Here is a 22675-nt window from a genome sequence, read left to right as displayed (position 1 = left end):
ACCGGTAGAATATATAACTTGTTTCCATTTATACAAAAGCTCCAGAGTAGGCAAGTCTGTAAAACAGGAAATCATTAGTCTGTGTCTATGGCTGAGGGGGACATGGACGGAATGGGCTGGGAAGAATAGCAAATGGACTGGTAATGTTTTAGACTTTCTTTATATGTGATGAGATTTTCTAAAATTAGAGGCTGGGGAGATGGCTTGGTGGGTAACGTGCTTGCTTATAAGCTTGAGGACCTGAATTCAGAGCCCCAGCAACCGTGACGGGTGGCTGCAGACAGATTCCCATTGGCCAACAGATGGATTCCCATTGGCCAACAAGCTTAGCCTCACTGAAAAGCTTCCTGTTTAATTAGAACTCCTGTATCGGACAAAGTAAGGTTGAAAGCAATTGAGGAAGGCACTTGACCTCTGACCTCTGACCTCTGCGTAACTAATGCTAACAGTTACTCGACTCTCTGACTCACAAACCTAGGGGATTCCATGCTTTTAAACAGGTGAATTTTATTGCATGTAACTTATTTCTCAATAATCATGTTCTTAATCAATCAATAGATCTGAGGCCTTAGTAACACAGATACTAAATCCTAGGCATCTGCTTTGCAACATAACATCTGTAGGTGAATAAAAAGCGGTGGGTTGCCTCTATCTGAGCAGAAGATTTTGAAAAAACAGATACAAAACAAGTTTTTGCTTCTTGGATAAAGTCCTGAGTTTTTTTCTTTTTCCCCTCACCCACTGAATTTGAGGTTTAGTGAGTGGAGGAGACCGGATAGCAGTGTTTAAATCATAAAGAATAATGTGTTACAAAGGATGGTGTCTTACAGGTGCCTTCAAAAGACACATCCTGCCTGGCTCCCATCACTCAGGGTCACAGGGTCATCCTCATCTTCATGAAGGAAGCTTGATCCATCCTTGACAAGGTCATCAACCAACCCTACCCCAGCTGCTGAAGAAGGGCATCCTGGTGGGTGGCTTTGGCTTCCACGGTGAGGATCCTGAGGGAAGGATGAGAAGGCATGATTTCCACTGGCCATGGGGTTGGCACTTAGGAGTTTGGGACATGGTGAGTGTCTCCCAGAGGGAAAGGTAAAGGATAATTTAGTGAGGCTCTCTCTGTGCTGGGCACATTTACACTTCAGGAACCCAGAAGTACAGGAGTACAGTTCATCCTCTCAGTTGTGCAAGGAAGGAAGCAAAGTCACAGAAAAGCACAGTGTGTCCAAACAAAGTGTATGCATGGTAGGTCAGTGTGGATTGGGGGTCAGGCCCAGAACCATGTGATGCCCAAGTCACCTCTGCCCTGATAATGCACTGTGATAGAAACCTGGGGGTTGAGACCCAAGCAGGTCCTCAGACTCCAAGAAGAGATTCAGAGCCTCTCCTTTTAAGGCAAGGACCACATTTCTCAGGTAAAGAGACCTGGAGGAAAGAAGGCTGGGATTCTGGGATTACTCACAGTGGCCATAAGTCTTGCCTCAAATACTTGAGGAAGAGGCAGATTGTAGACTTGATGTTTGCTTCCCTTTTCAATTTTTCCCCAATTTTTGAGACAGGGCCTCATGTAGCCCATGTTGGTGTAAAGCTCACTATGCAGTCAAGGGTGACCTTGGTCAACCTGTCCCCAGCTCTCTAGTGCTGAGGTGACAGATATGCACCACCATATCCAGTTCAGAGAACGTTGAGGATGGAACTTGTGGTTTCCTGCATGCTAGACGACCTTGCTTAGATGGCCCATCTTTTCTCTTCAGCTTCGCCTCTGGGGTGTACCACCATGATGAGCCTGAGGGTTTACCTTCTAAATTCACAAGCCCAGCTTCCTCCCCTAAAAGGTAGATCCATAAGAATTGTTAGATCTTCAAGACTTTTTTTTTAACATGCAAAATGTGGCTGTTGATTATCCTAACTGTGCTAAGAAGGACAGTCAATATGATTTCTTAGTGCTACCAATTTTGGGTAGCAAATAAAAAGAAACCAGCATTGAATTACAGAGCCAGAGATGTGGGCTAATGATGAGGATGGAGTTTAGATTGTGCAGACTTTTGAAATGGTAGACCTCTGTCCCCTCAGTGGGCGTCTTTAAGGATGAGGAAGATGGGAAGGGTTTTTGAACTTGAGATCACAGAGGAGAGACAAAGGAAGGGGGCAAAGCCAAAAACTCAGCCACTGAGAAAATACTTCTCTTCATTTACACCCATCTCCAGTCTAACAATGTAATCAATTCAATGAGAAAGGAGAACAAATTTTATAGAAAAAAATTCCCTGGAAACATGAATGAGAACTAGTTCCACTCATTTTTGGTCATGGAGATGGGTCTCAACTTGCACCTGGAAACATGAATGAGAACTAGTTCCATTCATTTCTGGTCGTGGAGATGGGTCTCAACTTGCACCCTGGTTCTGCTGGTAAGAAAAGGGAGACCTAGACATGTACTCTAGATACCTAAAGACCCAGGCGCCACTTGGTCCTGTCTGAGGGGACCTTAGTTGAGACCTTTCACTTCTCTAGGACTCAGCTTCTTTATGGAACTGATGCAAGGCAAGGCTTGAGATGGGAGACCTCAAACGATCTCCTCACCCCTATAATAGTTCTATAATCTTAGGCCCCCTGGTGGGTCAGTAAACCTTAATTCAAGACTCTCTATAGTGGGACAATAACGTTGAAAGTACACGGAAGATCACTTCCGAGAACAGCAGATACATGAAGAAAAGCCAGACAAAGCTCCCCACTGACCACTGCCACTGTCATGTGACCGAGTATCATTCTCACTTGGGCCTGGAGTCAAATTACATCTTTGCTAACTTATTCTAGTTACAGTTATGGTGGCAGGAGGATCTGTGGGCTTGCACATGCCACTGTGCACATATGGAGGAAATGCTGTAAAATGGGTCAAGGGCCGGGCTCAGTGGATAAAGTCGTTTGCCTTCAAGCTGGAGGACATGAGTTCGCTCCCCAGGAAACCACACAGTGGAAGAGAGAACTGGCTCCCATGGGCTTCCCCTGTCTTCCACGTGCGAGCTGTGGTCTGTGCACATCTCCACCATAGAATAAATAGGTAGGTAAATAAATAAATAAATAAATAATAAAAATAAAACCAGGCAAATTTTAGTGCCATAGCCATGTAAGTGCTGATTTTAGGAGCTGGCTACTCCAGGTTTTACAAATATATTCATTTCTTGAGAGTGTAAACAACAAGAATTTTATCCCTTGGATGTAAGCAGAGAGGAGACGGCACGGGGAATTTAATAAAACCGAGCAGCTGTGCACATGGCTCTTGAGCCAGTGTGTGAGTAAATACAGTATGGCTGTGCCACTGACTGGATGTGTGAATTGGAAAGTGGCTTACTCATCCCATGCCTCAGTTTCCCTTTTTCTGCAAATTGGAAATACTTTACTACTATCATTCATAGGGTTCTAGAAATGATTAGGTGAATTAATATTATCAGTGATGCCTGTAATACCAGCCTTTGGGAGATGAAGGCAGAAGAATTACTTTAGGTTGAGGCTAGTCTAGGTTACAGTCTGTCTCAAAAACCAGCCAAGCCAAAAACCATCATCAGTGGATAACTCAGTTACTTGGTTAGCTGTTTTGCATACTACTTAGCAATTTGTAGGAAAGCTGACGCCACTCTCAGATATGCAAAGGAGGCAACTGGTAGCTTGAGTTAACAAAGGCTGGAGACAGGCTTTACACAAAGGAAGGGGAGGGGGAGGAAAACCCTCGTAAACAGTCTGGGAAGAGGGAGTCGTGCTTGCATAATATTGAGAGTACACTCTTCAGCTAGATTCAGCCAGATGCTGGCAGAGAAGATTGGTCTCAGCATTTGTTCCATTGTGACTTAAGGAGAACAGTAGGGGATGGGTAAAACAAAGCGAAGCTGCTGACTCAGGTTCTCTAGGAAGCCTGGTAGTTAAGCCCAGGAGATTCCCCAGGCTGACTCTGCAAACTCATCCATCTGAAGACCTCCGCAGAGGGGAGACCCTCACTCAAGTCTCAGAAAGTCGCGACCACCCAGTAATCTGCTCGAGACATCGCGTACCGGAGCAATAGCGAGGTTTATTAGGGCATGTGACAACTAGCTGCCGGTCAATTCGTATGCCCACGCAGGAGCTGAATTGACCCCGACAGCCAGTTTGAGAGGGGTTTTTAAGGGGAAAAACCACAAACCAAGGAATGGGGAGGGGGATGAGGAGTTGTTAGGGTGGCATAACATAAAAATAGTGGAACATTCTAAAGGAACCCAACCTACATGAGTCAGGGTCAGGTGAAAACTCTCTGTAGCTAATCTTTCTCAAGAATGTGGTCCTGCCCTGTTACTTTGGCCTTGCCCTGTCACTGCGGTTCCCAGCTTGGTTCCCAGCTTGGTTCCCAGCTTGGTTCTCTGCTTGGTTCCACTTAGTTCACTTGCATTCTTTCCTTTCTCTTTATGATAGGCCAGATGGTGACTGGTCTTTCCACATTCCTAACTTGCTTCATGGCTTAGTTTCTCAGAAAAATTTCCATGTCCTTATAAAGAAAGTCTAAAGAATACTTTATATGTCTAAAAAGGATTCTATATACCCAGTATCTATAATTTTTCACTCTACACATCAGGGCTACAGCCTAAGCTTACCAAGCTGGGCCTGCCTTGCTTCTTTACCTAGAGTGTTTCAGTACATAGATGAGAAACTCTCATAAATCTATGAGGGTGACCTAGTTAAGACTCCTAGCAATGGTGGACATGGATCCTGAACTGGCATCTCCTGTAACCAGGCAAGACTTCCAATGGAGGGCTGGGGACACCAACCCAGCCACAAAACCTTAGACCCACATTTTTTTTTCTTTCCTAAAAGATGTGCAGATGGAGCAGAATTTGAGGGAAGGGCCAACTAATAGCTGGCCCAGCTTGAGACCCAGGTCATGAACAGGAACCCACCCCTGACACGGCTAATGATATTCTGCTATACTTGCAGACAGGAGTCTATCATCATCTGAGAGACTTCACCAGCACCTAACAGAACTGATGGAGAGACCCACAGCCAAACATTAGATGGAGCTTGGGGAATCCTGTAAGAGTCTTACTGCAACCTAATATGCCAAGGGTGGTTAAAATCTATGGGAGGCCTCCCCTTTTCTGAGAAGGGAGGAGGAGTGAATGAGGGAGGGGGGGTGAGAGGGAGGGACTGGGAAGAGAGAAGGGACAGGATGCTGTGATAAGAATGTAAAGTAAATTAATGATGATGATGTATTCATAGTCAGTGATTCACATCTCCCCAGCAGAGGGATTCAAGGATGGGGAAAGGAAACCAGGAATGATACTGAATGTCTTGGGGGAAGGCACTGGGAAAATGCTCTCTAGACCCTCAGTCAACGTTCTGGAGCTGTTTGCTATACAGTGGCATCACCCGCAAGCTATTGCAGGACGGTGTAAAATCCCTGCATCACATTCATTCTTGCACTCAGTATTGCCACGGTTGTGCGTCAACCGGCACAACTGGATGAGAATTTTAAGCTTTACAACCAGAACTATCCAATCCTACTGAAACTTACTTATAAGGCACATAAAGAGAAGAGGTCCTGCACAAGCCCGAAACACTGACCTGGAAGCTGTGGTAGCTGATGTGGTTGCCATCTTGGATGCTCACGGTGAAGTGAACACTGGATGGTAGGTTCTGGAAGGCTGCTGTTTTCAGGAAAAGACAGAACTAAGCTATTGTGTATGCCAAGTCAGGATGTCATCAAGACAAGGAATACTGACACCAGTCCTTGAGCTAAGAGGCGCTGTGAAGCTTTCATTGCAGGGGTCTTGGTGGATAAGGGAGATGGTATAAGCCAGGCATGGTGGTATAAGCCCATAATCTCATGACTCAGGATGTAGAGGCAGGCAGGAGAGTCATGAAATAAAGGCTAACCTAGGCTACACTGGATGCATATTTGAAAGAGGTGGGGTGGGGGCTTGGAATACTGACAACCAGACCCTGACTTTGTTCATTTTGTGACTTTGAATAGCTACTTAAGCTAGACATTTTCATATTTCTCTTTAAAACACAAAATGTGATCACTGGTAATTCCTCCAGTTTCTCTCGCTCTTAAATGACACAGAACAAAGATGACTTGAATGGTATAGAGAGTCATACAAGAGAGAGACACCAGTTGGAAATATGGATAATGTAAACTCAGGGTGGAATACTGACTATCCTCATTCACAATGGCCTGGGTGTGGCAGTTGGACACCAATTTCAAATCTGCTCTTGACCTGGCTCAATTGCTAGGAGTCCCAGCTATTCTGCTTAGGTAGAATCTAGAACATAAGGCATTCTCCAGACTCTTGAGCATCCTTTTTAGTTCCTGCTGACTTAAGTAAGAACACCGTCCACATCACAGCGAGGTTCATAGAGTGTCTCTCTCTCTCTGCTCCAGCACACGGTGGTGCCATCCTGCTTACCTTATTGTGTCCTCTTTTAGGACTGATCCCACTTTGGCTCTGATTCAGGAGGAACACACCGTGGTCGTGTCTCTTGTGTTTGACAATATTAATTTCAATACATTTGAACTGGAAAAGTATGAACTGGCAGCAGATGGGTTTGGCTGGATGCTGTGTCCTATCCCACAAGCCTGGATTGATCTGGGTGATGTCACTGTTCCACTGAAGTAAGTATGGGCATGCTGAGGGAACTTAATCAGAATGGATTGTGTAGGGCTTGTCTGTCTTTGATGACTGTAACGGCTGTAAAGCAGAGATGGGATAAGAAAAACATACAACAATGATAATAATGGTAAAAAACATAAAAGGCCGTACCCCAGATTAAAAATCATAGTCATTTGGCATTATCTGGGATTTTAGAGAAGATAAAAAACAAAAACAAAACAAAACAACAACAACAAAAAAACCCCAAAGGTATTTAGCATTTTAGAAAGCACTTGAGATCTTTTAACATTATCAGCCTATGAAGAAAGATGACATTCCACCATCATTTGTGAAGGCTGGTCATAGCACAGTGAATGTTTCCACAAAGCCTTCAGGGTAAGAGAAGGCTTAGGTAGAATTCTGGAGGCCACTGTGGGGCTTCCCTGTCTCTTGGAGAGAGATTAGTGATGCTCTTGCCATGTGCTCTGCAGGAGTCCTTCCATCATGGGCATCTTGGGCGCCAACAGGATCTTCTCGGCAGAGGTCAGGGCTCTGGATGGTGGGAGGCTGCTCTGTGGAGGACAGAATGTGGAACTTAGCCTAAGGGTGAGTACTTTCCATCCTCTCCATGGGACAAAGCAGAGGGGGAACGTCATGGAAAGTCATAAGAATTCTGGAATCCTAGAACTCAGGCTGAGCCGTTTTGCTCAAGAGATGAACAGACAGTCACATTTCCAGTCCCTAGGGTGAAAAGCAAGTCGTAGGCAACAGGACTCTGGAGCTAGCGCAGGCCTGAGTCACGTGATCCGAGAGCTGTGGTGGTCAGCGGTGGAGCTGAGGTTGTGAAAGGTTTCTTTCTCTCCAGAGGGTTCCTGGCATTTCAAATGCATTTTCTGGAGTACACCATCTCTGGGGAAGGCAAGTCCTAAGACTTGATGGACAAGCACCCTACCACTGAGGTGCAGTCTAAGCTTCTTTAGTTTTGAGACAGGCTGAATTTGAAGTCATCACCTTCCTGCCTTAGCTTCCGAGTCAGACTCCCCAACAGGAACTTTAGGGATTGATTTTTATATATATATTTTTAAATAAGATAGCTAAAAAAAGCCTTTATTACATCTCTTTATTTGTGTGTGTATGTGTGTGTGTGTACACATAACAGCCCGGGTCCCATCCTGCCTCACCACAGGTGAAGCAAACCTCAGAAGGTTTTAGATATGTCATTTTGGGATGTCAGCATATGAACGGCTTTTAAAAGCTTGAGTCTGGGTGCCATCATCAAGGTGTAAGGGAAGAAGAGACAAGGTCAAAGGTCAGCAGAAGGCAACATACAGGTTCTTAAGGCCTGGCCTGCTGTATCAAGTACCTTGAACGTGGAGTGCTTGCTGCATGGTTTGCTCTTCATAATAGCAAATGATAAAAATGACAGTGAGCTTCATAAAAAACACCAGGCCTGGGTTCTAAGCCATGCTCTGGTAACTTGCTTCTACAAAGTGTCCTTTCCCGTTCCTAGCTGATGTTCTGTAGCTAAGGTGAGTGATCCCCAGGCCACTGTGGTGTACACAGAAGAGCAGAGGCCCAGAGCAACGCCTTGTGTCGTTTCCTCGGCTCTACTCTCTTCTTTCTCATTGAGACAGATGATTTTTTTTTTTTTAACAAAACCTCAATTGCTTGATTTAACAATGAAGACTTGGGAGACAGATGCTCCTTTTGGGGTGAAAGCCTGCTACCTCAGAGAGGCAGCTGACCTTCCTCCTCAGCTGACATCCCACCAGCGACGCTCCTCTCTCATGCCATCTTAAAGAACCTCCTTCAAACTCGATGTCTCTCCTTTCTACTTCCTGTGTGCCTCTCTATTCGTCCTCCTACTCCCTCTTATTCCCTATGGTTTTTTCTTAATAATCCTAGGTTCACATCCTGTCAACTGGTTGCTTCCTCCACCTCTTGACCTATGGTTGACTTCGTTTAATCTTGTTTACAATAAGCAGAAACTCTTGGATTTAAACGTGTGTGCTAAGGCTGAGCCACACAACTAAAAACAGGATTATTTTTTCGCCCAGTAAATAACACAGTCTCGGGGTTCACAATGTGATCAAATATCCTGCAACAATGATGCTACAGCTATCATGCCCAATTAGGTTCCAAGCAGGACCCCAAATTTCTGTTAGCCTTGTCTGGTTTGTACCTCACCCTACAATCATTCTTCAGCAGAGAAAGCTAAGTCCTTTTTACCTCTCGGTCTTGGTCATTTTTCCCGTTTGTGGAAGGAAAACATTTTGTTGACTACATCCTATAAGGATGATGGTTCAGAATGCTCGTTCATCTTAGGTGACCAGGGTTGAAACAGCAGAGCTTAATATCACAAGGATTTCAGGTCCGCAGTACGATGGTGGGGACCATGGCTTTTCACAGTGTAGCTTTGCCACACTCAATACCATATCTGTGAGGTCTTTAGGAAGAGAAAGGGAGAAGGAGAGAGAGAGAGAGAGAGAGAGAAAGAGAGAGAGAGAGAGAGAGGTTTCTTTTCCTCTTAAACCACGCCTGAAAGTCACTTACACTGTTTCTTTTATGTCTCTCTCACTGCTACCCAGTCACACACATGGTCACTCCTATAAGCAAAGGTGTCAAGGAACTGTGAACTTCAGCCATGGTCATGTGCCAGCTCAACCAAATCCCCCAACTTTGAACCCAAAGCCCCCACTGTTTCTTAGTTAGTTGTGGCATGCTTGCCTTTCTATATGTCGGCTCTGTTTCCATTTTCCAGTGCTGTAGCTGTAGCTTTGCTCTTTCAGTTTCTATAAGAAATCTGATTTACTTAATCATGTGGGATCTGTATTTTAATTAAAATTTGTTTTGGAAATGGGATCTTACTCCATTTCTGTAGTCTAGGTTGTCCTAGAACTCACTATGCAGATAACACTAGCCCCGAGTTCACAGTAATCCTCCTGCCTCACCCTCCCAATATGCCGGGATTACAGGCATCTATTTTTAAATTTAAAAAAATTTTTTTTTGGTTTTTCGAGACAGGGTTTCTCTGTGTAGCCCTGGCTGTCCTGAAACTCACTCTGTAGACCAGGCTGGCCTTGAACTCAGAAATCTGCTTCTGCTTCTGCCTCCCACGTGCTGGGATTAAAGGCATGTGCCACTACTGCCCGGCAGACCCCCATTTTTTAAAAGTCAGGATCATCTATATTCCTAGGTGACCTAGGCTGATTATGTAGATCAGGCTGGCCCTGAACCCATGGCAATCCTCTTTCCTCTGCCTGTCTTGAGTGCTGGGGCTACAGTTGTAGGGCACCATGCTGGGTGATGGTGGATTTTTAGCAGTTCTGGGCCTCATGCTGGACATCGACTGCACCCAGAGCTATGCCTGGCCTGGGTGTGGGATTTTAAAAATCAACCTTGTTGAAAATATGAGGAGAGACTGGGAAGGCGTTTCACTCTTCCTTTGCTTTGATGATGGTGTCCCTGATGTCCAGGTGGCCTGGTTTGCAAGCGCAGCTCTTTGCTTTGTTTTTTTGTGGTTTCCTTTTTATGGCAGATTTTGTCTGTTACTTTTGCCTTTTAGTTTTTACATAGTGACTGTCTACATCTGTGCAGGGCAGTGTGCTCTGTGGGTTCATTGTGTGTTGAGGTAATCAGGATGATTGGCGACCCAACAGATTTCATCATCCCCTCATAGGAGACCATCCAAATCCTCTCTTCTAGCTATTTTGGGATTTCAGTGGATACTGATAATTATATTCATCCTGCTGGGCTTGAACTTAGCTCTCCTCCGAATTCTAGCATCTATCCACTGGCCAGCTCCTAAGCCCATCCCCTTAGTCCCCCCAGCCTCTCGTAAGCACTGCTCTACTCAGATTCTAGGAGAGCAACCTTGTTAGGTTTCACATATGAATGAGATCACTGGGCATTTGCCTTTGTGTGTGAGATCCATCCCTCTCATGCTCTTTTAATGTCTAAATGGTTTTCCTGTGTGTGCTTGTGTGTGTGTGTGTGTGTACATGCATGCCCGTGTGTGTGTGTGTGTGTGTGTGTGTGTGCATGTGTGTGTGGTGTAATGTGCTATGGTGGGAGGGTGGGACACTGAGGGCGAGCATTCATTTCCTTTCAGATTTACACCAAGGGGTGAGGATGTTGGCTCACATGGTAGTTCTGGGTCTGTTTTGAGGAGCCTGCATATTGCTTTCTATCACGGTTCTATTATCTTACATTCCTATCCCGGTGTCTAAGAATTCCATTTTCTTCAGGTCCCTGCCAGCATTTGCTGGGTTTGTCCTTTTGTAGCAGGTATTCTAACAGGAAGAGGTGACATCATCGTGGTTTTGATTTTTCATTTTCCGGATGGGCAGTGTGCCCAGCTTGCCCTCTAACCATTTGTGAGGAACTTTGTTTGTCTGCTTGTTTGTTTCTTTCCCTGCGTCCCTCCCTCCTTCCCTTCCTCCCTCCTACCTACCCACCCCTCCCACCTGCCTGCCTTCCTTCCTTGGGTTTTTGAGACAGGGTTTCTCTGTGTAGCCTTAGCTGTTCTAGAACTTGCTCTGTAGACCAGGCTAGTCTTGAACTCAGAGATCTGTCTGCCAATTGCTGGGTGTGTGCCACCACTGCCTGACTAATTTAATTTAATTTAATTTAATTTAATTTAATTTAATTTAATTTAATTTTTTGAGACAGGTTGTGTGTGTGTGTGTGTGTGTGTGTGTGTTGGCTCTCTGGAACTAGCTCTGTAGACCAGGCTGGCCTCAAACTCACAGAGATCCATCTGGCTCTACCTCATGAGTCCTGGGCCTGGCTAATTTAATTTGTTTGTTTGTTTTGGTTTTTTGAAACAGGGTTTCTTTGTGTTTCCCTGGTTGTCCTGGAACTAGCTCTGTCGACTAGGATGGCCTCAGGCTCACAGACATCCATCTGTCTCTGCTATGAATGCTGAGATTAAAGGCACGTGCCACCACCATCTGATCTGCCTTTTCTTGAATCGCAGAATCTGAAGCCTACCAGAGCAGTATGAGTGCTTTTGTTCTGACAGGAATTGTTTTAGTGGTGCCCATGGATGCATGTGGATAGGAATGATGGGTAGGGAAGAAACCAGGATTCACATAGCACTTGCATTTCAGGCACCATGCCAGGGATTAGCACATGGACTGCTGGGTTCAGAATCCAGCTCTGTCACATGCCCATGACAAGCATAAACACTTTATTAAATGTGTGTTCTGTCTGGCGAAAGTTAAATTCACAAGAACTATTAGGATAGGTATAGTGAGCAGAAACTTCATGAGGGGGAAGAGAGAGAAAGAGAGAGAGAGAGAGAGAGAGAGAGAGAGAGAGAGAGAGAGAGAGATTGAAGAGCAAATTAGAAATATTAAAGCCAGATGTGGTTTGTGCCTGTAATTCCAGCACAGAGGCTCAGACAGGATTACTGTAAGTTCAGGGCCAGCCTGGGCTATAGAGTGAGACCCTCATTCTCAAAGAATGAAATAATATGATAGAATCAAATAATCAAGCGCGAGAATCTGAGTTAGGATCTCTAAAAGTCATGTAAGAATCCTGGCACAGCACTATGGCGCATGCCTGTGACCCCAGTCTTGGGAAGGCAGGTGAGGTTGATCCAAAGGGGGTGGAAACTCAAAGGTCAGCCAGCTTAGCAAAGTGGGCGAGCTTCAGGCTCAAGGAGAGACCCTGGAAAGACCCCAAGTATCAACCTTGAATCTCCACAAGCATACACATCCATAGAAACACGTGTGCAAGCACAACACTTATAAATAAATTTTAATTAAAAATAAATAACAAGTAAATAAACTGAAATAGCAAAGTTGGAAATTGTTCAGCAAGAAAAATTGATAAAATTTATTATTTTATAAGCAATTTTTATTTTTAATTCGAAAGCAAAGGCTCAAATGCCAACTGTTATATTTTTTTCCTTCCCTAAGTTTACATGAATTAGAAAATTCCATCAACTGGGAAAACTGAAATAAAGGCTAAATTTTCTGTTTTGTTTTGATTTTGAACAGGGTCTTGCTTTTTGTCTAAGCTGGCCTTGCACTCGTACTTATCTACCTGAGTGTCCCCTGTCCTGGGCTTATAATCATGAGCTAGCATACTCTAGCTTGTGTCTGAATTTTTAAAAAAATTATTTTATGCATCTGGGTGTTTTGCCTGTGTGTACCACATATATGTAGTACCATTGGAAGCTAGAAGAGGGCATCAGATCCCCCCTGGAAGTGGAGTTACAGATAGTTGTGAGCACTCTTGTGATACCTGGAGTCTAACCTAGGGTCATCTGGGATAAGACCAGTTTGCTAGAACACTGAGCCATCTCTCCAGGTGCCACATAATTTGAATTTGAAGTTTTAAACGCGGGAGTGGTAAAAGCAAAACCAGAAACAAATTAGATACAATACAATGTCTGTAGGATCTACAGACTCAGGAAGGGAGACAGAGGACCTGGAAGAAAAGATGTGTTTTGTTACCACGTAGTATCCACTGGCTCCGAACTTGCTATGGTTTTGAGTCTTCCCAGTCGCCCGGGTGGTAACTGGTCTTTTCTGTGGGTAAGTAAGCTGAGGCTCAGGGAAGGTGGTGTTTTGTCTAACCAGCCAGACGGGCAAAGGTGGAGTCAGGATGTGAACACAAGCCAGTCTGACTCCAAGCCTGTTTGCTGAGGTAGGAAACTCCGTGGGTCAAGAACTAGAGTAGGGGAGGAGTCTCACCGATTTTGAATGTCACTCGATAAGTCAAATTCCTTAGGTAGATACACTTCTGTTGTGCTAACTGAATCAACAGGGACGACAGCAGCTCATGGGCCAGGCTCCTACGGGGAAGGGTACAGGAGGTTGCCAGCCTAGATTGGAGCAACTCACTCCCAGAAATTACCATCCCTTGAGGTCACCATGAAGAGAAGACACAGGAAATACTATCCCAGCCCACAGTAGGGTGAGACTTTTTTTTTAATTTCTTTTTTTTCTTTTTTTTTCTTTTTGTCGCCAAAACCATATTTTTGTGGGACTGGAGAAATGACTCACTAGTTAAGAGTGTGTAGTGCAGTTATAGACAGCCAGAGTTCGATTCCCAGCACCCACTGCAGGCAGCTCACGACTACCTTGAGTTTCATCTCCAGAGGTACTGATGCCTTTTGCCAGCTCCATTGGGCACCTGTACTCACATGTACACCTCCCTCCCAACACACACACTTAAAAAAATAAAATCTCTAAAAACGTGTATTTCTGAGGCCAAATATGAATACATATATTAGAGAATGAGTTGGTGCTCCATCAGGTTGGCTGGAAGAATATTCACAGATCACAAGTCAGGGATAAATGGGAAAGAATCGCCTAAGTTAGTTGTCTATCATTGTGTGGCAATATTAGCCCAGTCACGTATCTTAGAGTAATATGCACTCTTTCTTCTCTTTCATTAAGTACTGGGAGTCATTACACTGAGTTATAGTCTTAGGCTTCGTTTTACTTTTGGCTTTGAAATATGATCTCACTATGGAGACATTTCTTCCAGAAAGGAACTCAGGGAGAAAATGAAATGCAAAACTTTTGACTGGTACCTGAAAAATATACTCACTCCTGAAGCCAATTTCCAATGTTGTCCGCTATGGAAGAGTAAACCACAGTTCAGATTTGAAATGCTTCATTGTGAAATGGCAAGGCTAGAGACCCAAGGCAGCTGAGGGATTATCCCAAGCCATTCTGCCCAAGCCCCGCCCCCGCCCAAGCCCCCTTCTTGCACAAGCCCCGCCCCTGCACAGGCCCCGCCCCCGCCCAAGCCCTTCCTTCCTCTCCTTTTACTTCAGCTCTGGTCCTGAGGTTACCTTTCTTCTCTTGCTTCCCAGCTTTTTGTTCTTTTTCCTCTCCACCTCTGTTCCCTTTGCAAACTGCTGCCCTTGCTTGCCGCCCTTAGCTCCTCATCCCAGGTTTGGCTTCATTCCTCTGAACTAGGCAGGATCAGATCGCCCTCTGCTGGTTCTGTTTTCTGTTATTCTTTGGTATAATCAAAACTAAACCCCCAAAATACAGGGCCCCAGGGTATCTTCTTTCTAGAACTTCTTTCCAATAGTATGGCTGTGTTTTCTCCTTTCGATGAAAAATTCATTGGGTGAAAGTGTTTGCCTGGACCGAGGACCTGTGCCAGACAATTCTCCCAAAATGGAATCTTGCGGTGAGTTCAGGGTACAGATATCTCCCGCCCACCAGCATCCTTCTCCAAGTCCTGAGAACCAGGGCCACAGGCTAGAGTTTACTTACTAGAGGATGGAGGAAGGCAGGAAGCGAGCATTCTGGGTGATGTGCAAACATGTATTGTTCATTTAAAAAGTACAATAGTGACAGACAGGCCCACAGGGGAGGGAGGACAGGCAGGAAGGCTCTGCTTCACGACATTCATTCTCCAGGTGACAATTTTATTGACTGTCACCCCACTACATCACTTCTTTGCTTTGAAACGTGTGGCTATACCATTCATTCTGCTGATGTGTGCCTTGGAAACTGGACATACAAGACCATCTATGCTCCAGCAAAGAGAGAGAGAAGGCCCGTCCCTGCATGGGTTGGAAGAGATACGACACCACGTGGAGCTTGTTCTTGTGAGATTTTGTCTTGGGAATACAGACATATATTATCTTACCTTGCTTTAAAAACTATTCTTCTTTCCTACATTACATCTTTACTGCAGTTCCCCTCCTTTCACTCCTCCCAGCTTCCCCTGCACTGTTCCCCCCAGATCCACTGATCCTCTGCTTCCCTTCAAAAATACCAGTAGACCTCCCAGGGGTATCAACCAAACATGGCATAACAACACACAGTAAGACTAGGCTCCAAACCTCATATTAAGGCTGGATGAGGCAACCAAGTAGGAGGAAAAGGGTCCCAAGAGCAGGCAAGAGTCCTTACTTTGCTTTTTATAAATGTATTTAAAGATATATTTATTCCACGTGTATGAGTGTTTTGCCTACATACATGTAGGTGCACTGCATGAGTGCCTGGTGCCCAGAGGTCAGTAGAGGGCATAGGATCCCTGTAGTTACAGATGGTTGTGAACCACTATGTGGGTGCTGGGAATGGAACCCGGGTCCTCTGCAAGAGCAGTCAGTGCTCCTAACTGCTGAGCCATCTCCCCAGCGTTGCCACCCCAGCTCTTCCGTCAGCCTCCTTCCAATTCAGCCTACAGGTGAATGCCAATCACTGGGTTATGAAATACCAGCTTCCTGCATGCCAGGCAAGCACTTCCTCCATGAGTACCATCGCTATCATCTTTTTACTTATATACTGCTCTTGCAGAGAAGTTTTAGGGGTTACCTGCTAGAGGTAATAGCCACAGAACACTTGGGAACCTGAACCACAAAGACTCATCCAAATCCACTGAAGGGCTAGATCAGGTTGATGGTCTCTTAGCTTCCATTGAGAGAATTCTTCAAAGATAAGTTCCAGCCATCATTCACGAAAGCAGGGATTCTTTTAGACTGCGTTAACTACCTATTCACTGCCATAGCAGAACACCTGTCACCAACAACTTAGGATCAAAGCTTTCTTTTGGCTGAGGTTTCACCCCATGGATGTGTGTCTCCGTTGTTGTGACTTATGGTGAGGCAGAGCACCATAGCAAAGTTGCTAGCTGGGGTGTACACAAGAGGGGTGGGGAAGAGACCAGGGACAAAATGCAAGCCCTAAGAAGATGTTCCTGGTGGCCTCTTCCAACTAGTCAACCCCCCCATCAATATTATCAAATTATGAATCCACCATGGAGGTGAATCTACTGTGTTTGCGCACTCAACCAACTCTGACTGAATTTACCAGCTAGTTACCAAGCATCCAACCTATGAGCCTTTGTGGGTGAATGATGGTTTCTATATGCTTGGCCCAGGAAATGGCACTATCAGGAGGTGTGGCCATGTTGGAGTAGGTGTGTCATTGTGGGTGTGGGCTTTGAGACCCTCACCCTAGCTGCCTGGAAGTCAGTATTCTGCTAGCGGCCTTCAAATGAAGAGGTAGAACTCTCAGCTCCTCCAGAACCATGCCTACCTGGATGCTGCCATGTTCCCTCCTTGATGATAAGAGTTGCCTTGGTCATGGTGTCTGTTCACAGCAGTAAAACCCAAACTAAGACAGAAATTGGTACCAGAAGTTGGGACATTGCTCTGGTAGGCATAACCATGTTTTTGTTTGGAAGAATGTAGATTTGGGGACTTTGGATTTGGAAAGTCATAGAATGTTTTACGTGGGGCTTAATGAGCTATCGTAGTAGAAATATGGAAGACTTTGTTGCTGTCAGTGATTTGAACTGTGCAGACCTGGCCCAAGAGGTTTCAGTGAAGAAGAACTTCAGTATGTGGCCTAGAGACATTTTTTTGTAGTATTTTGGTGAAGGATGTGGCTGGCTTTTGCCCTTGTCTGAAGAATCTGCCTGAGGCTAAGGTGAAGAGACTCAGATTAACTGTGTTGACAAAGGAAGTCTCAGAAACACCATCATAGACTTTGTTCTCTGGTTAAGTCTCATGTAGTGTGTTTTGAATAAGCAGAGCAAACTTAGAAAGGAAAAATATAAAATATATGGTTTGAGTATTAAAGGGGCACCAGAGAGTGACACGGAGCTAAGACCAGGGGACATGCTGTTTCCAAGCCATCATAGAGCTTTGTAGGTAGGAGGGTGGGGCCATGTCCCTTCTTGTATCTGGCCTTCGTGTTAGAATGTGCTAGGGCTGATGAGAAAGGCAGTGTCCCGATGTTCACGCTTTTCCCATGCCTAGGACACCCACCTTTGTGTCTTCTTCGAATCCTGGACTTTCTATGGCAGCATATCGGGAGGAAACTGCACCTTGGAACTGGCTGTGAAGGCTGGGTCTCTTGAACAGAGAAGGGTGGTTGAGAAGGAAAAAATACTTAAGAATGCTGTAGCCCCAGGGGGCTTGAGCTCAGCTCCTATCCTAGTCATTTTTTAGACCACTCTCTGTAGCTTTAGAATGCTCTTGGCCCTCTCTGTAGCTGGGTTTCCTAGTGCACAGTTTAGTAGCTGAGGCCTCTCTGCTGACTGGGCCCAGCATGGTTTCCTTGCCCTTTTGTAGAATGTATACTACCTCCTCTCTGGGGAATTCTTCATGGGGGAAATAATTGCAAAAGAAAACATCCATGAACAGTCTTGCCTGACAGACCCTGGCAGTGAGGAGAAGCCGACATTGGAGCTGTAGTCTGAGGGAGTGGACAGCGGACAGCACGTCTACTGGGATTTTCAGCAGGTGAGTCGCTCAGGTTTGAAAGTTCAGCTATACAAATATAGCATGAGAGGGTCAGGTTTGGGTGTAATCTGTAGCGCTGTACAAAAATGAATTTCTATATCAGTGTGTAGGGAAACTACACAAACACTCACACACACCAATAAATGCAAAACCCTTCTATCAGGTTTTGCTGTGTATTGTTGCCGCATGGTTGATATTTTCTGATGCATCAGAGTGATGCTTCACAAAGGTTGCACGACAGTGGTCCTTTCTTAAAACAACAGGATTATATTGTATCAGTGGAGCTGGCTGTAAAGTTGGGTCTCCTGAATATGGAAGAGTGGTTAAAAGAGAAAAATACTTTAGACTGCTGTGGTTCCAAAGAGTCTGGGCTCAGACCCTGGCCTAGTCACCTTTAGAAAGTTCCCTGCCTTCTCTTGCTAGGTTTCCTTATATATAAAATGGAGACAATTTAATTATCTACATTATGGGATTAAATGAGACAGCATGTGACAAGCATGTGGCCCATGCCCAACACAGGAGCAGCCAATACATTTGATTAATTTTATTAGTAATAAATATCAGACTTGGGGACAATGGGTGGAAATATGTAAAAGCCTGCCTTGAGCTGAATGGAGCGGTTCACACTTATAACCCTAGCACTCAGGAGACACACAGGAGGATTGCCAAAAGCTCAAGGCCAGCTTGGTCTGTATGGTGATTTCTATGCCAGCCAAGGGCCGCACAGTGGGACTTCATCTTCAAGAACAAACAAAGCTCCTCCTTTGACCAGAACAGGGCAGAGAAAACTCGATGGAAGTCCTGTGAGAGTAGCGTGAGGACCATCCCTGACTGGGGTCTCTGTGTGAGTTTTCTCTAGTTTTGGCTGCTTCAAAGACTTGTGTCTTAGGCCACTCGGGTGGGACCACACTATCCTGTTGGGGAGATGTCAAGCTGCCTGTGACCCTGTCTCGGAATACCTACCTACTTGTGTTAGGGCTTGGGGGCTATATTTCCAGAATCATAGGCAATTGGCTTTTTTTTTTTAATTTAGATATTCTCATTCTATAGTTGAGGCTGGCCCAGAACTCAAGATCCTTCTGCCAGAGCGTCCTGAGAGCTGGGGTGATGTGCACCAACCTCCATGTCCAGCTAGCAAATGACTTTTAAAAACTGTTTATTTATTTTATTTTAATTTATTAATAAATGCCAGATCATCTGGAGCGGAGGTAACAAGTGGCTGTGAACTGCCCAATAGAGGTGTTGGGAACCAAACTCGATCTCTGCAAAAATCAGAGAGTGCTCTTAAATGCCGAGCCATCCCCCCAGCTCCTCAAATGACAGAGTAAAGGCAAAGAGTTTGTTTGTTTGTTTGTTTGTTTTTCATTGCTTTGTTTTATTCTTAAGAATTTTCTTCTGGCTATGGAGAACCCCTCAGGAAAAAATATGTGCAGAACAGGTTCAGAGGTTTTACAGTATCCCTGAACGAGATAATATTGATTATGAGGAGGAGGGAGAGAAAAGGAAGGAGGGGGCTTGGAAACAAAAAGAATGGGTGTGGCAGAGGAACACACTCAGCTCTGATAACACTGAGTGGCCAAATTCTCTTATGCCCCGTGCAGGCATTGTCCTTCCCACTCCCTCTTCCCCAGGACCAGACGGTGTTCCTCTGGGTCCAGACAGGTTTTCCAGGAGGTCCTTCCTTTCCTTGAGTCCTTCCGTGATCCACGGGAGTGGGCGGTGCTACCCACAGGAGTGGGCGGTTCTACCCACGAGAGTGGGCGGTGCTACCCACAGGAGTGGGCGGTGCTTCTGAACACTGAGGGTTCCTTTAGTCCTTGTCTTACTCTTGAGCAAGGTTTACTCGAACTTTGCTTTTTTAAAGATATTATCTCACCCTGTGGACTTGGAATATACAATCCTTAGCCTCTAGAATGCTGGGATTATGGGCATGCACTACCATAGCTAGCCTCCTCACCTGCCTCTTTCTACCATGGAGCTGCAACCTGTAAGACCAGGGCCTGCCTGGATTATGTCTGTTTTCATGGTCTGACAACCTCTGGAACACGGCAGGCTTTTGACAAGTGGGTGAAAGATTGGCCCACTTGGGGAATCAGCTTGGAGAGGTGAACTAGGAGAAAGGACTATGCAGACTACGCAGACGAATCTTAGCAACTCTGCATCATTACATGAAGTACTGACATGATTCATAAAAGGAGAATATGTATTTTGGTTCAGTCTAGTTCCTGATCAATTGTCTTCACAATGGGAACACAACACATGGCAAATCAGAACACACTCAGATTGTGAATCAAGGTGCAGAAGAGAAAGGGGAGGGGCTTAGGCTCACCTAGTCCCCTTTGAGGTCACTTCCCAGTAACTGGAAGACCTCTGACTAGTTCTACCATCTCCCAAAAATGACTCACGGAAGAACAAGGCTTTAACACACAAACCCCTGAGGGATATTCTAGACCCTAGTGATATTGAAGAGTTTCTGGGGAAGTGGTTCTAAGATCATGGGTGAAATATAGGAGCAGGGAAAGACTTCCTCAAAACCCAGTGGTTTTAGCTGCCCTGTAAGTCCAGGCTGGCTTATACTGCCTTGACTTAGATAGTTAATGGTAGGCCCAGCATCTGGCAGGACTGGGGCACAAATGGGTTTTTAAACTCTTAGTGGACTTGTTGCTGAACCATTGATTTCATCAGGTCTTTTTATGGTTTAATAAATTGAGTTTCCTTACCCCCTGAAGACTACATTCATCAATCACTCCTAGTATTTAACTTGAAATGTAATGATCTCTAATCTTCTAAGTGTTTACAAAGTACAACCTCAATGTGAAGTCACAAATTTAATTGTTCAAGGACACATCTTGAAATTGGCCTTACAAGGTTAACTAGTAAGATGCTGACTTTTCTTAAACAGGACACATTCCTCCTGGTAGCAAATAGATATAGAATCTTTGGGGGACATATGTATGTTGCCCTTAATGCCATATTTTATAGTAAAGCTCCTGGAATTAAGGATACTCTGCACCAAAGAGATAATTATTTGAACACTTGGAAATCAGTCTTCCCAAGGGAATTTTGGAAAACGGCTATGTTAGTAACTTTTGTGTTGTGATAAAATACCTGACAGATTTGACTTAAGAGAGGAAGGGTGTATTTTGGCTCATGGTTTGAGGGGATACCATCCACCATGGTGGGGAAGACACAGTAATAGGGAGGTTATGACTTCTGCTTTCTTCCCCTTTTCTTATTTATTCAGTCTCTGGTCCTGACTCATAGGATACTGGCACCTGAATTTAGGATAGGTCTGCCTTCTTCAGTTAACTTCTCTGAAAATACTCAAGGGTGTGTCTCCTAGGTGATTCCAAACACATGGATATCTGGTGGATGGAGAGATGAGTCATCTCTGCCACCTACTCAGTTACTGAGGTTGATGAAAGAAGAGATGCTTTTATCAGAGTGGGTGCCCTGTCCTACAGGACAACAGGACAATCTGTCTGCCACTCAGAGGCTGAAGCCAGGTCTGTTTTTATACCTCTAGGACAAGAAGGTGATTGGGTGGCTCCTGGTATATTGCCTAACGTTAGGTTAATTTGAGTCAATTTTTTCCTCTCCAGTCCTTTCCTATTTACATTACATCCTAGAAGCCGAACCATTCAGATATGAAAATGGTATTTGATTGGATGCTCAGTCCCTACTATACTCTACTTTTTAAGGTTCAACTTACAAATTGTTCTGCTAAAAAGTTTCCGAAGAACTGAGAGTCGGATGTGGTTAGACATCCCCCTGTTCATTTCTACTCTCATGATTCGGAGTCTTGAGGAGGCTGTGACCTCTCAGGGACTCAAGGGAGCCAGTGTCAGTGGCTGAGAATGGGCCAGGAGAGGCCAGGTCTCCAGATATGGGGACACTCATGTGAGGGGTCTGCATCTAGAGTGAAGCTGGGGATGCTGAATAAAGGTGACAGTGACAGCAGAGACCCAGAGAGGGCCTCTGAGGTGGCAGAAGGAGTGGGGAGCACCAACTGAATAAAAATGTCCCCCATAGGCGCACAGGGAGTGGCACTATTGGGAGGTGTGCTTTGGTGAGGAAGTGTATCTTAGTCTCTTCCTGCTGCCTGCTGATTGGATGCAGAATTCTCAGCAACTTCTCCAGGACCATGTCTGCTTGCACACTGACATGCCTCCTGCCATGATGATAATGGACTAAACCTGTGAAACTGTAAACCAGACCAATTAAATGTTTTCCTTTGTAAGAGTTGCCATTGTCATGGTGTCTGTTCATAGCAGTAAAACCCTAAGACAGCTATATTTAAAAGTAGTAGTAGAAGTGGGGGAGGAGAAAGAGAGAGAGAAACAGAGACAGACAGAGATAGACAGAAAGAAACAGAGACACAGAAAAAGACAGAAAGACAGAGACACAAACAGAGAGACAGAGAATACAAAGGAACGTAAATGTTAGACAAGTGGAAGAATGTTCTTTAGTACCAGTTGTAGCTGGACAGAGCGTAGAGGGACTGCTGATGGGTGAGAGACGGGGCAGCTCCTTTGAGAGTGTCCTCAGGGCAGCATCTGGAGGAAGGTGGGTAGCTGTTCTGTGAAGACAGAGATGAAACAGAAGGATGAGCTGGACAGTCAGTTAAGTGCCTAGGATTGGAGATGTAGTTGGGATGGAGTGTTCTGCAGGTGCAGTGGGGTAACTGTTAGACGTCCGTGCGCAGCTTAGAACAGGCAACACCAGACCAAACGGTTCGGGGGGGGGCGTTATTCAGGAGATAGGGCAAAGGGGGGAGGGGGAGTAGTTGGACAAAGAGTAGGAAAAAAGAAAGGGAGGAAGAAGAGGAGTAGAG

General features: G+C 45.1%; 1 protein-coding gene across 1 annotated transcript in view; it reads left to right on the top strand.

The window, feature by feature from the left end:
- Window positions 1-22675, top strand: part of Galnt8 (polypeptide N-acetylgalactosaminyltransferase 8) — a 54797-nt gene that overhangs the window by 8299 nt on the left and 23823 nt on the right. Inside the window, 4 exon segments of the mRNA XM_028754434.1 lie at window positions 5447-5531; window positions 5533-5648; window positions 6449-6634; window positions 7103-7217. Coding sequence (XP_028610267.1) covers window positions 5447-5531; window positions 5533-5648; window positions 6449-6634; window positions 7103-7217 — 502 coding nt within the window.

Source organism: Grammomys surdaster, unplaced genomic scaffold (genome assembly GCF_004785775.1).
Source record: "Grammomys surdaster isolate TR1022 unplaced genomic scaffold, NIH_TR_1.0 126013, whole genome shotgun sequence".
NCBI classification, from domain to species: Eukaryota; Metazoa; Chordata; class Mammalia; order Rodentia; family Muridae; genus Grammomys; species Grammomys surdaster.
The sequence above is the reverse complement of the archived record's forward strand: the minus strand, read 5'-3'. Positions and strand labels throughout refer to the sequence as shown.